This window comes from Neodiprion lecontei, chromosome 1 (assembly GCF_021901455.1).
Source record: "Neodiprion lecontei isolate iyNeoLeco1 chromosome 1, iyNeoLeco1.1, whole genome shotgun sequence".
Classification (NCBI taxonomy): Eukaryota; Metazoa; Arthropoda; class Insecta; order Hymenoptera; family Diprionidae; genus Neodiprion; species Neodiprion lecontei.
Genome location: NC_060260.1, coordinates 8,952,935 through 8,971,030, shown reverse-complemented (window position 1 = coordinate 8,971,030; position 18,096 = coordinate 8,952,935). Strand labels below are relative to the sequence as shown.

General features: G+C 41.4%; 1 protein-coding gene across 1 annotated transcript; it reads right to left on the bottom strand.

The window, feature by feature from the left end:
- Window positions 1–14,968: 14,968 nt before the first annotated feature.
- LOC124293740 lies at window positions 14,969–17,419 on the bottom strand. The gene is made up of 2 exons (XM_046735941.1): window positions 17,358–17,419; window positions 14,969–16,008 (listed from the first exon to the last, which is right to left on the bottom strand). Exons 1-2 carry the CDS (start codon window positions 17,391–17,393, stop codon window positions 15,010–15,012), a joined length of 1,035 nt encoding a protein of 344 aa, XP_046591897.1. The 5' UTR covers window positions 17,394–17,419; the 3' UTR covers window positions 14,969–15,009.
- Window positions 17,420–18,096: the final 677 nt, after the last annotated feature.

The window sequence follows — 18,096 nt, the reverse complement described above, 5'->3', positions numbered from 1 at the left end:
ATCACTGAACACAATGGAAGATCCTCGTCCTGGCTAAGAGTCGGGTCAAAGATCCAAGAGGCATCGGGGCTTGGCTCGTCGTCACGGCGACAGCCTTCGGGATTCACATGCAATACGACTAGACGCGTACGTTGAATGAGGATCCGAATGGAAAACCGGAGAAAGGAGAAAGGGAATGTTACGAGAAGTAAACCGACGCGTGTGTCAAATTACAGAAACCGTTACAAAGTTTAATAATGTTTCGTAATGTCAATGTAGAGCCGTCTTAAAGGACTCTCACGACCAAGAAAATTTTACATCTTCATCACAAGTATCCCGGACTTTTTATCCCTGGTGACGAAGAGTTGAATTGCCTAGGAGATAATAGCAGGCAGTGGTTGAAGTTGTGATTACGATTTCAATGAAATAATAGTATAAACGGTATTCTGGTAATTTTGATCAGTTCACACTTATAATTGGAAGAAACTCTGATGTCAACATCACGGTGTCAACTCCTTAATCCGTAAAATTATCACAGTCGAGTTTTATTTTAGATCGGTCAGTTGAAAATATCGCGTCTGATTACGAGATAGACTGATCTACTATCACGGAAAAAAATCCCAACTTTTTTCTCATGAGAATTTAGCATTATCCACGAGTCTGATTGTGAGTGCGAATTTAAACCCAGGTTCAGGTTTTTTTTTTCGACGAGGGTAACGAACAGATTGTCAGACCTCTGGACCACTGATTATGCTGAAACTTTTGGGAGTTTTTCTTTTGGCCAAAATATGGAGCTTCCAATGATGAGTTCCATCCATAAACCTTCAAGTAATAATATATCCGTTTATTTAAACTTGGCTCTACGTAAACCTGTCGTCGAAACTTCAAGAGAGAGCAGTGAAAATTAATATTTTAGACAAAATATAAAACAGGTTTTTTTTATTAGGGCATTCTATTCACTGAACTGCTACTACAACCAATTTCAATCGGAGTGAAGAACTGCTCAAAGAATGAAACCGTTTTATCAGAAGCTCCATATTTCGGGTAAAAGAAACACCCTCAGATCGTTCTGCAGAATCCGTGATTCATAGGACTGATACTCTTCGTGTAAGTATTTGTAAGTAATTGTACAATGAAGCTGAAACCAGCAGCAAAACTTATCGAACTTTTTGTAAGTAAAAAACTGCAGTGCAGTCTTATTCTCACAATCCTGTAAAAGTATTGTTGGTTCGAGGTGTTTGACAAAATTTTAATTTTCACAACCTGATTCGAATGAACATTAGAACATTTCGCTGTTAATTATGACTGTTTTAATCCAACCAACAGACTGATGTCAATTGAAAAATTTGATACACAGCTTGGGATCAAGTAAGATGGTTAAGATTTGACGTATCATACTTTGATGGCAGTCCATCTATCCTTGAAAACGAGCAATTTTCAGGTTAATCCGGAGACTTGCCAAACTAAAACTGTTAAACACACGTACGAACACAAAGCCGTAGGTCGTATCCCGGCCATAAAGACTTCCGGGTTTGAAGTTGACGACAGCAGAAGCTGCCTCAGTAAATAACAGCAGCCTCCGGGTACGTACGTGGTATACCTACGCGTATACGTACGCAAGCTCGAAGAGATACCATTGTTGGGCGGAGGTACGATACCAGATAAGATATTAAAGGGGCTTGTAAAAAAGATTTTATACCGTCGGGTTCGGTCGTGTCTTGGCCGAGGGCGATACGACTCTACTTTGTCCGTGCTATAGGGCCGTGTATTATCGGCCCACGCGGATTCCCCGAGGTGTAAAGATGACTGAGATGACGCCTCCTTCCGTCGACTCGGACAGAATTGAAACCGGTACGGCCTGGCGGCAGTCGCGACGCGTCGAGCCGGCTGAATTCTGCGTTAAACGTTTGCGGATTTCATTGGCGAATTGCTGACGCTTCGAACTCCCGAATTTCTCCTGAGAATTCTCAATCTCATAACTCGTTTCATTGAGTAGCGTTGTAAGTTAATCCCGCGAATTCATCTCCGCCAATTGATCTTCAATTGATACAATTCAACGTTTCACGAGTTAGAACTAGGTTCAAGAATTTTTTATTAGCACACGTTGCATCAAAGTCGCATTCTTCGGTTAAACTGGTTTTAATCGAAATTATAAGCGCCTTTTTCACCATTCGGTTAAAGTTTAATTGATACGGTGTTCGAATTTGTGGGAATCGTCAGGCACACGACCAGAATTATCTGATTTACGAGCTTGATTCAATTCCAACATCGATTTCGTAGCGTTGAGTTATGTGTGCATTCCTGTTGAACGGAGCTGATAGATAGCTGGGAGGCATCTTCTACCTGTGAGTTCTTCTAAGGTAGCACGAGGAGTAAATTGCTCTGACAAATTCAGCCTCATAAATTCAAAGCCCATCGATCTATCGGGAAAAAAAAAAAAAAACATTCCATTGGTCGCAGAGCCGTAGGAGAACGCGAGTCGAAACTGCGGCACAGTGACGAGTGCCTCTTCAAACTTTCGTCCATTCTTCCTGCACTCAATTTTACACCACGTGCGCGAGCACCGGCGTTGATTTATCGATTAGATCCAACGATATCTGTATCATCAATTTGTCCGTGTGAATGAAAAAGGAACCATAAAGAAAAAACGAGTGGGATCACGAAGTGCGCTTGTTAACCTAAACGGAAACTCGGCAGTGCTGGATCCTCCGATCTTATATGCTAATCCGGAGGATCATGGGTGGCCTGCACCTCGACCAAAACCTCCCAGGGTAAATCCGCTTCGTCAAAGGTTCTCCGGGCTCACTGGGTGAAATGAAAGCTGCTCTCAAGCTAATTGCCGATCTTCCATCTACCACAGTGGTCCGTTCATGAGCCACGGGTATCCGTTACAGAAGGACGCGTTGTTGATGAAACGGGAGGAGTATTCGTTCCTCGTTCTTCCCGATAAAGCTCGATGTCGACTCGAATTTCAATATCTCTGTTTTCCCGACGCGACGGGGTAACGAAGCAATTATTACACGAACAAAACCGACATAAGTCGCGTTGATTTTCTTCCGTGGTTTCTGTTGTATTCGCACTTACTCGGGTCGAGCGGTCCTTGAGATACGGTGGATTCTAGAGTCTGGCAACGAAACGAAATGACGCGAATTTCTGTGAAAGCACGTTTCAGCTTTCGTACCTAATGGGTTGCGCCCGAGGCAGAGGAAGCAGCGCCTCTTCCCAGCATCCCCTTGTCATGCCGCTCCTCATCTCCGCCCTCTTGTAAAATGACAATAGGTATACAACGGCTCTTTCGGTTTAATTAAAATGCACTTTCTGAATGCAGGTGTGCCGTACTGCACTATCTCCGACCTTTCGCGTTACTCGACTGCGATCTCTCGCACTCCATGCTGTCCGGTAATGGACGCAGTCACAATAATTCACTAGCTTCACATAGTCGATATCAGGACACGGCCAATAAATACTAGCAGTACATTTTCAACTGAGTGTCTTTTCTGATAAACAGTCTCTTTAGTGCTTTCTTTAAACTTTTGATGGACTTGTGTAAGTGTGCAGCAGACTTGAAAACATTTTTATCACTTTAATACCCGAGAAGTGATTCAATGGATTTCGATAAATGGATAATGCCAAATGATTTATCAGTGATTTAGATGTGTGACAAAATTTATGTAATCTTGTTTCTTACTCTTGATTTGAAAATGATCTTCACTTGTGATATGTAAATAACCTCCCAATTTCCTGGATTTTTCGTGCTGATTAAATAATGATAAAATTGAAGACCGCAAAAATTCTTCACATTCATGAATTCATGAACTCACGAATAATTTAGTTGGACAGATTCGCATTTTGACACAGTGTCTTAATCGTAGAAAACGATTGAAATTAAAATCTATTTCAAACCATCTTGCACAAGGCTAGAAATAATTTATCAAGTATGCATAGCGTTAGTTCTAAAAAAATATTGCTCAAAACTATTCCCACGGCAGTATACCAATCCCTACTGACTGTGTAATAACAATCCTTGGCAGTATGTAAAGTACGAAATATGATATTAGCTGAGGCGTGCAGCTGACATTTTGCGCTTACTTTCATATCTGATAGATAGTTACGTTATACCTACATAATGTAATGATTCCTGGTAGCCGGCAGTTCTGAACTCTGCGGAATATAGTATTACAGTTTATTATTAACATTCTATAAACAGTTCCTGAACTCGGCATTAACGAGGACTGACAATTTTCTGAACACCTCCGTCAATTTCTCTGAATTACCGGACCATTAATCAGCATCTTGAAAAGCAATAACTATTTATCATAAAATTTTTACCAACAACAACTGCCAACATTCCTCTGATCGTTAGCGAAACTCTCGACGACTGAATTAAAGGAGTGACAATTTTGATTTGTTCGCGTTGACGTCGACGCACATGGAATGACGCTGGGAGCAGCGTAACTGGCTGCTTGTATTTGTATGTATTACGAGTGGATAGATATGACGTCACTTCCTGGGGGAGGACGGAATAACTTCATCAACAAGCCAATCGACGGCTCCCCTCAGAACAGCAACGTCGAAGGATTTAGGTACCCAGAGCAGCGAACTAGACGACCGTCGGACGCGTTCCTGCTTTCAGCCTTCGCTCCAACTTTCCGCCTGCACAGTGAACGTCCCTCATTGCATTACGTCCACGCACGGCCATTTTCCTGGATGAAATATTCACCTCCAATATTCGATCTTGTACGTGCACGGTCGAGCTTGCATGTATACCGTCAGCACTGGCACTGCTGGGTGAAATGCTTTCGAAAACGTATTTTAAATGGGTAAATGTAAATGGTTACTTTGAAGACATTTAAAATGTTAAATGCAAAATGCAATTTACATTTTAAATGTCTATCTTCAATGAAACCATTTCAAATATTACCCTTCAGTGCACGTTAGATACCAATTGCAACGCTCATGTCATTTTAGAGGACAATAATTCAATGATTATGTATTTGCGCAGCGGTTATAGGATCGGAAATTGTTTCATCATAGTTTAGTAACAGTAACGCAAACATTACACGAAGCTTATCCAAATGACGTACTAATGACACCATCCATTATATATTAAAATGATGGCAGGCATCGTTTTGCAAAATTGTTAATTTCGCTGCTAAGGAATGTTGAATCGTTCCGCAAAAATGAACAAACGTTCCTCTGGTGATTTTTGTCGGGGATTCTACCCCGTCGGAATGAAAGCTTCTACCGTTTCCTGACGTTGAAACATCTGTACTCAATACAATTTAATAGTAAGAAAATTCTCTCTCGTGAAACGATAGAGGCTTCTTTTATGAAGAGCTAAGGATCCAGCTGGAAGGGATCAAGCGAGTTCCGAGGAAGCATTCCGGCGACTGTATCGAAAAGAAAGCGGACTGCACCAGGCTACTGAGCCAGAAGAAGTTTGGGAAATGAAAATGGTAGATAAGCCAAGATGCAATCTAATATGAACTAACTCCACAGAGTCCGAGGCAGTATTCTAACGAACTCTAACGAACGAACACGTTTTCCTTGGCCAAGCTAATCGTCCCGTCGGCATGGACCGAGGACGGAAGACGCGGGCCACACGTAAAAGCCACGAGCCAAGACCATAACTCAGTCCCTCGCCAAGTTTCTCACCTTTCCAGAACCTCTAACTCATCCACGAGATTATGTGTAACGTTTCCCCCTGGGCCCTAGTGCATGTGTAGTTGGCTGCCGCCCACAACCCAGTGCAGGTACTACAACCACGTCGAGGAACCAAGAACGAATATAGCAAAGCTCGTTGTGTATCGGGTTATTTATTACGAGCTCACGTACGCACGCACTCCAATGTCTACGACACCCGCGTACAGTCTGCACCGCCAAGTGTCTAGGAGATAATGAAAAAAATTTGCATGATTTACGCATTATCGGTGGAATATGACTGGTGAGAAATGTCACGTTGAAGTCCTTCGCGTTTTCGTCATTCACCGTGCGATTTGGAGTCTTCCAAAACAAGTCGAACTCATATTTGAGCTTTCGATAATGATCGCTCTCCGTAGTGACACCCTTCGTTTGTTTCTTGTCATTTCGCGATGAGCTGTGACGATGACTGAACAATGGATTGTTTTGACCTCAATTGTCACTTCGCTGAACAAAGACACAACGTCAACATCAGCATCGTTATATTTTTACAGAGTACGTGGTGATTCCTCAAATTTTCCGACGGGCGTTTGAAAACGCTGCAATAAAACTTAGCTTGTCGATCACGAATCCTCTTCAATCAGTCGAATCGTAGTCCGTAGATCAGGGCAGTTACAGTTTGCTAACTGGGTTGATACACGTCGCTGTGAAGTTCGATCTTGGAGCCTTTTAGTGGCAAGTGGTTTCTCCATCTCCTGAATCGCCACGACAACAACGGTCCTGAAGCGTCTGTCATAGATGTAGGTTTGTGAAACATCGTTTCCAGGTTGTAAGATAACTGGAAACTCGCACTGGCACAACTCGGTCAGACACGGTGTGGGTCTAGAAGCAATTGCAGGTAATTTTCTAAAGCTTCGCGAGTCAAAGGGTGTGCGAACTGCAAGCGGCTTCGTACTCTATCAAGTTTACTCCACCCTCGAGCTCAGCACTCACGGTCTACTTCGAGATCTCTCACGAATGGGGTCGGGCTTAGAAGCACGCTGTCTCATGTCGAATGCGGCTGACAAAGTCTGTAATATTTCTTTCCGGAAAATGGTCGGAGGAGTTCGAAACCTCAGAGAATACATGCGGCTGGAATCAAACGTGCAGATCTATTCAGAGCGTGAAAGGTTTTCCTGGAAACGGGGGAAGAAACTAAAAAAGGTGAGAAGAATAGAAAAGCGTTGATACTCTTCCTAGGGCACGATGTCTTGTCATCGGATTGAAATCGAACGAACACTTTCTGAAAAGAGTAATGATTTTACAAATTTCATCAAAGATATTTTATAATATTATACCTCATTGTAACCACGTGCTCGATGTTCTCCAGAATTTACGACCAGGCGTTATACTTTGAGTGTACAAGTTTCCAGCAGCTGTGCAAGCACATGAATTTAAAACGTGTATTTAACATAGTACACAACTTCCGTAACGGTGAATGGTCATGTTTTTCGTTATATTTATATTGGAATTAAATTTTATTCGTTTTCATTAAATATCTACAAACATAGTTATTCGTGTTAGAATAATATTTGCCATTGGCATAGACCCGTTAACAACGAGTCTCCTCATGTCCTCGATCGTTGAATTTTTAGTAAGTTTCACATTTTCGTTATTAATTATAAGTATGAATTTCTTCTTCGTTAATTCTCTAAACTCTGATGAAATTTCTTCTGTAAAAATCAAAATTTTTCACCAAGTACCGAACGTATTTCTACATATGTGCAAAAATCGGCGTACCTTGAATAGCGAAACAAATAATTCGACCGATTTGCACGAAAATTTGGATAAAAAATGAACTGTTCTACCGTAACATTTCACACATATATAAGTATCTAAACTCTGCTTCTAGTTACAAAATGACATTTTTCAACCCTTCAAAATTTGGCGAAAATTAATAATCGCTTCCAAATATTGACCGGAAATCTTTGGCCAACCACAGCAAAGTGAACAAGTGCAAAGCACGACCGCAGTTGTTTCGTTCATCCTTCAATTTCTGGCGGACCAGGTTGGAAAGGTTGGCACGGTCACAGGGTGAGCCAAGAATCGTTCGTCTCTCCGATCTCGTAAATCGAAAGCTGATCGACACGCCGGTTGGGTCGAAGGTTCAAGAAGCGGGTTGTCGAATGGCCGTGTGGGAGGTTTGACAGGCGAGAAGGAACAGCGGCATAAAGCAGGCATCAACCCTGGGGTACGAGTGGCAAGTCCTGTCACGTCCTGCCGTTAATACGGACCAATTTTCGTCCCGATTTCGATCCCCGACACTAATGTGCGGAGCATGTACGTAAGGTGCGTTACAGTCGTGGGTCCTGCGGCCCATCCGCCGCGTAATGGTGGCGCCTATAGACTCGGAGGCATGATGTGATCCCTCCGAAGAGCCGGGGGGAATTACACGGTTACGTGTCCGCCTCTATGGACCAGTAGGCATAAAGTCGTCGCGTTTGTCCGCCTCGCACTCGCAGCCGGGACAGAAATTAGGAATGCGGGGTCACTCTGGGTTCAAACCTTGTCGCGTCCCTGCATGACGTTCGTAATTCACGTTACATACACACTTGTGGCTCACGACTTTACTGCACGCGTAGAGACCGCCTCTGGCTCGCTGCCTATCTTATACTCGGCATAATTATTATAAACGATACAACGGCTGGTATTAGCCTAAAGAGACACCGAGATCAACGTCGCGCGTATCGTCTCTATGGATATTGCCTACGTGCTTCGGATTTTTCATTGATAATCTACCTGCGTTGGCACTCAAGACGCTTGACACATTATGCGTAACTACTACACGGATTTTTTTTTTTCTTTATATATCGATTCAACGCTGCCTCTTATCCACGATGATTTGATTTTTTATACGGATGTATTGTGAGAAGAATGAACATGGATTTAACGAGCCTCGTACAGTTTCATTTCTTTCTCCAACTTTACTTTGCTTTCGTTACTTTTTTGATGATTGAAAATAAGCGTCACATATTTGTCACATCGATTTAATATCATCCTATCTTATCGACAGATATTTTTCTGGACTGAATCACTTCTCAAAGATCGACTAATGTGATTTTCAATTCGAACAATTAGTCACAGGCATTCCCTTCGAAATCAAACGTCGAAACTAGAGTGGAGAACAAACTTTTGTGCAAATATACTTGATCTCTATTCGAAATTCCTTACGTTCGTTGATATTTGAATTTTTCAGGGTATGAAAACTGAGTGAATACGTGTCGTAGATTACAGAGCTGCAAATAAAGTCTCTCGGAACGAAAAAAAGTGAAAGCACGATGGAAAAAACTGAGTTGCGAATCCCTTTGATATAGGTTGAAGCTTGCAGCATGTCTCGCTCTTCGTTCGACTTTGTAACGGACTGTTTTATCTTTCGGCGAGAATGAGAATCAGAGAAAGTTCCCTCGACGTGATGATATTTTCGTCGGAATACGAAAAGAATTGAATGCAAATATAACAATGTTTCTTCGCAAATTATACACCTTCTTGAATGTACAATATTTTTTTCACTGTCTGTTATTCTTTACCCTTCGTATTCTTTTCCCCCTTTGCCTCTCTTTCCTCCCTTTCAGCCCCAAGCTCAAGTCGAATGGTCTAAATATTTAATTGGCTTGAGAAATCCAAGCGCGCACTTCTTTCTCGGTTGTAAAAGGAGCTGTAAGGCTGCCAAAGACCAACCATTCAAGTTATACGTTCTCTGAACCGGAGCTTTGATAAAAGGATGTAAAACAAGCCGAACTGCTCCGAGCAAAAACCCGCAGAAACAAATTTGAAGAAAAAAAAGAAAAATGAAAAATAGGATCAGGCATGAAAAGAAGTTAATTATTGGCTTCGAGGTACTACTTAAAATTAATTCAAACTTTTCCGCCAGTATGATAAGGAGAGCGGATTCCGTGTGATAAATTAATAGAGTTGTAGAAGACATAAGAAGTTTTTTAACCGATGCAAATAGCGCTAAGACTTTTTATCGTCAGTGTTGAAAATACAGGAAACGCGCCTCACAAAAAATTAAAAAAAAAAAAGAAACAACTACCATTCATTTCCAGCTTCGTTGTGATTTCACTTGTATAAGTTGAATCGTTTATTCGCATCGAGTTTGAAAGATATTGTCGATTCGAAAAACGTCGTAAACAATTCATCGTACCTGTAGTATCATACGTTTGTAGAATATTTAGTTTCAAAGTGTGGTTTATTCTTTGTTTGAATTTTGTACAATTGTTCAATTTATTCGACGCGTGATTGATCCGCACCAGAAAAGAACATGATCAATATTCCAGTATCGGAATGGGTTCTCGAAATTTTTTATCGAAAACGATATATTTCCGTTTATCTCAGGCCTCCCGCACGTGTCGGTTTTAAGTTCTGGTTTACTGCCCCGCATCTTCTTCCGAATCTTATCGATGCTTATTTTCGGCAGTATAGCAGAGCAATCAATCGTGCCAGGTAATGGCGTGGAAATACGAGATAAATGTACGCACTACATCAACGTTATATCTTACGCGGTGAATTTTTTCCCCCGGAATGAGAGAAGAAAAAAAAAAAAATACATCTGCATCGTACGTGTAAAAAGTACATAATATATCGCAGTCAAAAGTAAATCTTGGCTCACTTTGACAGCCGCGTTTGGATACTTGAATTATTACAGTGTGGAAAAATGACGTTACGAACGAATGCTGAATGATTAATGTCCTTGCAGAAATTTGTTTGAGAAAATTTGTGTACGCGTATTGCTTTCTGAAATACATTTGTACAAGCCCGTGAATAGAGACTTTGCATAGAAGAATTTCAGGGAAGTGTTTATAAATCCATCCACATTTTTTTTTTTTTATAGATTCTAAGTTTTGTTCAATTTTTCAACATTGGGCTCAGTATTTAGTCCCCAAAATTATTGTGAAAAAATTGGAAAAATTGCTATAGGTAGATTTTGTCTACAGTTTTTCATAAAATATTCGAAAAATAACTTATGAATTTTCTTATAAAACACGTTAACGCCTAAAATCACTTTCACCATTGAAAAATTCCACGACTTATCATTCTTTAGATCGTCAAATAAATAAGTTGATGCATAAAACCCCTGAGAAAAGAGTAGTCAAGTACCGAATGGCGGTTGTGAAATAACACTCGAACGGTCGTTGTTAAAAATTTTACCCGTGCCGCACCTGAACAAAGTTCTCACTTGACAAAAGAAAGGTCTTGAAGAGTTTGAAACTTTTCTGAACCCGGGTTTAAGAACGGAGCTATATACGTACTTTAAGCTCGAGCCACGCGTATCAGTTATCCGGATATTTTCATCTCTGAAATAAAGAGTAGACATATAAATATTTTCCAGTTATAATACGTCACGCATGAGATCACGTGTCGTTGCTGATTACGATTGCCTAACTTAGCTGTCGCAATTTATTACAGGAGCAACTGAGCCGGCTTGGCTAATTGTAAGAAAAATCGTCACGTCAAGACAGGTATAATGTATCAACTGGGTATTAATTTATCAATTTTGAAAAAGGAAGGGACGCTATAGAGTTCGGTCAGAATGGCGTTTACAAGCTGCAGAGATGATCGATGAAGAAGCCCGGCGAGTTTCGGACAACCCGAGGCACCGATGTTCGATAATTGTCACCGTCAACGTCGAACTCGACTTGCAGCGCGATTACGGAAGCAGGATTCGGAGAGGGTGTCCTGGCGAAGAAAAAGCGATTCTTTATCCCACCCTCTTATTGCAATTTAACTTGACTGCAGCCTCGCAATTTTAGTGCTTCGTTCCGAACCAAGGGGTGAAAATAGATGAGAGTCAAAGAAGTCGGGGAACTCGGAGTGTCCTGCAGGGTGCTAAGAATTAAGGGAGGAAGGAAATTCTCTCAACCAGTGCGAAGATTCGTTTCGAAAGAGGCTCGAACTGAATCCAGTCGACGATTTTACGGAGACTCTCATTCTTGTACTTCGTTGCAGTATTGGATGAGAAAATGAGAGATCGTAGAGTGAAATCGAACGTATTCGTTAAATTTTCAACCATCTTGAAGCGTTGCGAAGTTAAGTGTCGTCATCCAAGCTTGTGTTCACGGTTCCATTATTTTCTATTCACCCGTTTTCAGAGATCTTCGTACCTCCCTGGTACAAAGATTCGTTAAATGCCGAATGTGCTATTATATCGTAAAAATAAAAATCATCACTAAGCGGTATCGATTTTTGGCGAACAAATCTCCTGAAATGGTTGCTCGAGGCTTCAGACGTGGGACCGAGGGGTAAAAAATATGCCGAGGAAATTTGGAGTCATATTACGGCCCGAGGAAAAGTTTGCGTCCATTTATTCCGGGCCACGCTTCCAGGTTATGAAGACAATTTTAATTACAAGCTAATTACTACGGGTATCGTGATATCGCGGCGTTACTTTTTAAGGATGTAACGCATATTCCGGAGGAGTCGAGACGGAGTTAAGATTCCGGTTTGAAGATGCTTCGAGAAACTGCAGCGGTATTATCTTCCGAACATGAAACCGAGTTGTTAATTGCTCTCGGTTAATTACGGTGTTATAATTACTTCGAGACGCTTCGTTTATTGTTTCAGGCGGCACAATGAGAACATGGCTTCTCTTTGCATAAGTACTTATGGAGATTTCGTTTCAACAAATTTCGAGTTCGAATCGTCTCTAAAGTTTAACAGACTCTAACGCTCGACGAACCTCGTTATCTACGAGTTTTAAGCCCACTATTTGTGAGCTGGGGCTACAACGACTTGCCTGAAAAATCTATCTTCGTTTCAACCGGAAAAAAAATGTGACTTGGCCGTATTGAAGAAGCGGTAAAGATATTTGAATTTATTACAGAATCAATTTCACCTAATTTCATTGTCAAAATATCTGATAACCCAGCACTAAACTAAATATTGCTAACTACAATCGGAGAAAGGAATTTAGAAAATTTACCTCATTATTGTTGCGGTTAATTTTCGCACAGGAATTCGCAAATATTGATTCAATTAATTTTGAAGCCGCATAATTCAGCGAGCTCTAACTTCGATGAATCCTTCATCGCTGTATCTAAACTTCACGAATGACTTTGAACCTACTTTGAAAATAATTGACCGACAAACAGAACGTGGAGAATTCAGATTTATACCCGTCTGTTACGTCGTTGCTTTTTCTTAAGCACAGGAGACTTCGTAATTCATATTTCAGTTGTATTTCTCGAGAGGGAGAGAGAGAGAGAGAGAGATCGAGAAATGAACGGTGATAAAATTGGCTTTGAATGCAGCAACGGGTTGAAATTAATTGACCTTGTCGTCGGGGAATCGCAATATAAAGCGAATGAAATTTTGTCGTAGAACGATTCGCAATTTATCTACTTCCACGTTCATCAGCGTTCAATTTTACTACCGTTATCGCGCTGCCAAAAGCTCAAGTCTCAGAGTTTTCGCTGTAACGGCGCGTCGCAATCATTTCAATGCAATAACAAGACCGACGGTGCAATGTTGCAAATTTTCCGCGAATTGAGATACGCTTGGATAACTTTTCGCAGGAGAATACCGGCGGCCAAACCGCCGCGAGTGATACGAAAGCGGAGATGGACACGCTGAGCTGAGCTTTCAGCGTGTAAACAATGAAGTAATCAGAATTCACGGGAAGTGTTTACCCTCGTTTTGCAAACCCTGATTGCAATTATTCCGTGGAATTGCCGCGGTGTCCACCCTTCGGCTCGAAATACTGATTCGGTTCGATTTGCAACCGCGTCGGGTGATCGAACCTCGTTCAAAAACTAGCTTTATCAGTTCAGTCAAAGCGAGCCGTAGCCGAGCCGTCATCCGCATACAAAACACGAATTCAAGCACGCGAGAGAATGCTCAGTTGCGTGCCGTAGGGCGTGACTTGAATTTTATCCGAATCGGTTCGCCGGCAGATCGCCTTGATTTTCTCTCTTTTTGTTCTGTTTTAACTTGGTGTCACTGACTCGGGTTGAACGAAAATTGAGGATACCAAGAAGCTCGGGGAAGAAATTATTAATTTCAGCCAATTTGTAGGGAAGTCATTCTTCTGAAAAAGACTTCTTAAGAAAAAGATTTATCGTGCCTAATAATTATACATCAACATTTAGAGAACGTTAAATGTCACTATATCTGTAAATGAAATTGGAGTTCAGCATCCGTCGACGGTGGGAAATTTGCATCAAGAACCCGGCACTGTACCTACTTGTGGAGGAATTAATTTTCAACGCAAGGAAATTAATTAAGTTGTTTGCTTCAGGTGATTAGCAATAACGTTCACCCAGCGTAGACTGGCATAATTGGCGCTCATCTATGCCTCGTGACTACATCCGCACTTACAATTAGTCTCCGTTTCTTACGACTGTCCGTTTACGCTCAAGTTTTAGTGCCGCACCGGCGGCATGAGAAGATCTGAAAGCAGGTAGTTCGGAACAAGCGTTTCTTACCTGCGGCTCGTGCAATTCCCCACTAAACTTTTACCGCGGTTGGTATTCAGCTGTGCCCACCGTCCGACAAACCGGCCATTACAACCTCGCTTTTTGTCAATTATGGTTTTCGGTTTTTCACCCCATCCTGCAGTTTGAGACACGGTCAAACCGACGTCAAGAGCCGTCTTGCAATCGCCCGATTTAAATCGGCACGAACGAGATGCCGCGGCACGCGATTTCTCCGCATGGAAATTAGCGAAATTCTCGGCGGTATGTAGGACGAATCGCTGTTTCAGGATTTCGTGCGATCAATACTACAACTATTAAGAAATGAAACTGACGAAACTTTTTTTTTCGCAAACAATGAAAATTGTACAATAGACTAAATCGTCGATGCCCGAAGATTTGAACAATCAAAAATTTCATCGATTCGAAGGGATTTGATCGATGGAGTGTAAATTAGAAAGTCAAAAATGTTGACTTTGAAATAGACGGTTGAATGATCGGAACGATTGCGAAGCAAAATTTTAAACTGTAATGATGGAATATGATTCAAAGCTGAACAATACGATAAGATAATAAAATCTTGCGACAAATTCAATCGCTGTATTACAATTTTTGACATTTTAAAGATTATATGTTATACGAGTTTGTTACCAAATCGATGAGACGAATATTCAGTTTCGAGTTCTTTCGTACAGTTTGTACATATCTGTATTCAAATTTCTTAATCTTGAAATATATATTTCGATTAATTGTATTTTTTGAATCACCGTATCCTTCTTTATTCCTTTTTTTCCAGATGTATCAATTTTCTATCGTATCACAGTCTACCGAATTCAAAACCTCAATACCAATTTTGTATAATCGATATCTGAAGTACTTAATTCGCGTAAAAATAATTCTTCTGTAAACGGACCATCCATGGAGATAGAAAAAAAACATTCCGTTACTTAATGTCTGTAAAATAACTTCTTGTGTCCTTAAAATTAAACTCCAACACTCTTCTGTCATTCGAAGAAGATCCTCCTTTGCCTGAGGATCTTGGCTCTTCATCTCGCGCCAACTTGTAGCTACCAAAAGGTTTGTTGTTGTGAACATTGTTCGCAGCCAATTGTTCGTAAGCTCCGTGTTTCCGGAAGGTGAGACTCAAGGTAGGATTCCTGTTAATATCTAGACGACTACGGTGCGGATAATTGCAATATCCGGCGTCAAAAGCCCGGGGTAAAGCCTCCATCTTCATCTCGATACGTTCGGTGACGGTTCTTGGACTTCCGGAGAACGCAGGACGCGGATCAACGGACCGATTGAATGCCGATTGAACGCCGCCCGTCGCTAATTGACAATCCGGGCGGTCATGATCCTCCTCGCAATTATCCGAGTCCTCGAATACGGGCCTGACGTCCCCCGAAATTCCCGGAATCCCTGAGCCATCGACCGCGGGAGGAGTCAATTCCAGGACGAGCTTTTCCGCGCCCGGAATTTCCGCCCCGTAACCGAGATCGTCGGCGATCCGGAACAGCTGTGGCAACTTCGAATTTGTTATTGGTTTCGGCTCGTTCGCCACGCTGATTATTGGCCGTCCCGATTTTGGTCCCCGGGAAAACGGACGCCTCGAGTTTGGGACCGCAGATTGCAAATGCCTCGGATACTCGAAGAAACTCGGGTAAAACTGCCGCGAGATTATTGGCTGATATTGGAACCCGTTTCGCTGATCGCGGTAAACCGCCAAGGGTATGACTTGCAGATCGTTTTCTCGAACTCCGCCGGTATCGTTTGACGCTTCTATTCCTTGGTCTCTTTCTCTTCCTACGACGCGATTCTTTTCACCAAGATTTTCACGACCCGGGAGGTACAGTCGGGACGGAAAATTCACCCTGTGTGTTAGTGGAGGATTAGCGAGACTCGGAATCCTGCCACAATCCGCTCGCAGAAAGCTCTGTGCCATCTGAAACGGATATGACTAATGAGATGCTGGTGAGATTTACGAAAAAGCTTCGCTCTTGCACCCGCGAGACATATGACGAAAATTGATCTAATAAAAAAGTCTTGCTGCTAATTGAACACGTATTTTTTTTTTCTTCTTCTTGTTTCATTTTCAAGGAGAAATAATTTAAATCAAAAGCCCATTGACGAGTGTGTTAAAAATTCGCCACCAAATACTCGATACTTTGCTTAAATTTTGACAAAATCGGTGGACTAAAGTTCCTTCGTAATGTAGAGAATCATATTTTATAGCGAACTTTCTCATAAATCTATACACGATTGTTGAAAACTGTCAGAAATTAATTAATACGTGGGACTCGTGAATCGTGAGTCTGTAACAAGAAAAGTCTTGATGGTGATTGCATTTCGCCTCTTATGAAAAATGTTGATGGCAATAAGTTGTTCTCTCCAAGAGGATACGAATTACAGTAAAAAAGGAAAAAGAATAACCAAAGACGAAGAGTTTGATACAACACGATGAAGAAAAATGAGTAAATTGAACAAAACCAAGATTGCAAGTTTGTGAATAACGAATGAATATTTTAACAAATATACTGTGAAGTTTGCTGAAACGTCACAAGTGTGGATGTTTCCCATTCATTTTCCATTCCCTGTTTCTTCACCTTCTCTAATTTGCATTGCTTTAATTAAGAACGTCGGAGTTCTCAGCGTGAGGCAGAGCAAGAGTAAAGGTTTCCTATAACCTCTTGAGAAGCTTCAGATTTAACCGAGACGGAAGTTCCGAAAGAAAATTCTTGAGGGATCTTCTTCATTTATTGCAATTTTATGTCCCGCTACCTCCGGAATTGACTCCCACCGCTTCGTTCCTATTTTATTTCATTTTTACGAGACGAAAAGGAATTTGGCCAAAGTCGCGTTACATCAGCTGGATAAAAAGCCTCGGTGGGATAAAAGGTGGGATGCGATAGGCTTGCTTCAAGTTTGTTACTCACTTTATACCGCCATGAGATCCCGGGTGTAACATCGTTTCTATATCGTGTGTAACAGATTTCAATAAATCTTCATCAGATTTCTGTTCATCGTGCCTCTCAACACTCCATAAATCAAAGGAAAAGGTCTATAGAAGCAGGTGTGCAATTGCGATATTCTCCTTCTTAGATCGAGTATAAGACATTCTACTATAATGGTAAATGTAAGTGAACAGAACTCACAACACTTTCAACCTGTTAATGATGTGTAAATTCACCCACCCGTTAAAAAAATTTTTACGAGCATGCAATCGACCCTTTGTATATGAAAAATGAAAGATGTTAACGGCAATTAGTGCCAGCGGTGTAATTTGTTTCTTACCAGTAACGTGTAACTGATTTTAGCAACGATGTACATATTTTCGCCACGCGAAGCTCGAGAAGGTGCAGGTATGTAACTAAACGACAACGTCCCTTGGGATCGTTTATATAAAGTCAGGCTACATCGGGTCTTAATGGCAAAGTCGTGTTTAGTCGTTTCAAAACCTCAATGCTCATCCTTTACCGGATAACACTTTCTTTTTACACTTCACAATACATGCGCGATGCATCAACAGCTATTTCCGCAATCGCGTTTATACCCATCGCTCGGCAAGTTTCACCGGGATACACGATTCGCATTTGAAGGTAAGAACTTTTCTCTAATCTTTGCGTAAAGTCTGTCAAAGCAGGCGCAATGTTCTCCGTGATATCTGTCGTTGATGAAATTCATTCACCCGCTTACAGAAACAAGGTCGTCTTACCTTCCGATGGTCAATTAGGAATGTTACCAGCGGAAGGTATTTGGTTACCAACGGTAGATCATTCAGTTTCCAGCACTGATAACTGGCAACAGTTGTGTCGCTTTTCGCGAGCTTGCGGGACTCTGAATTTACCTTTCAACACTATTGTTGGCAGTTGGATGAGTTTCGTCGAGTCTACCGTTTCATCTGTAACCAAAATAAATCTCCCAATTCTACTTGCTTGATCATTCTTGATTTGAGTTGGTTGCAATGAAAAAAATCAGTCGTCTTCCATTCGCTTATCCACCCAATTTCAAGAAATTTAGTTATTTGTTAATT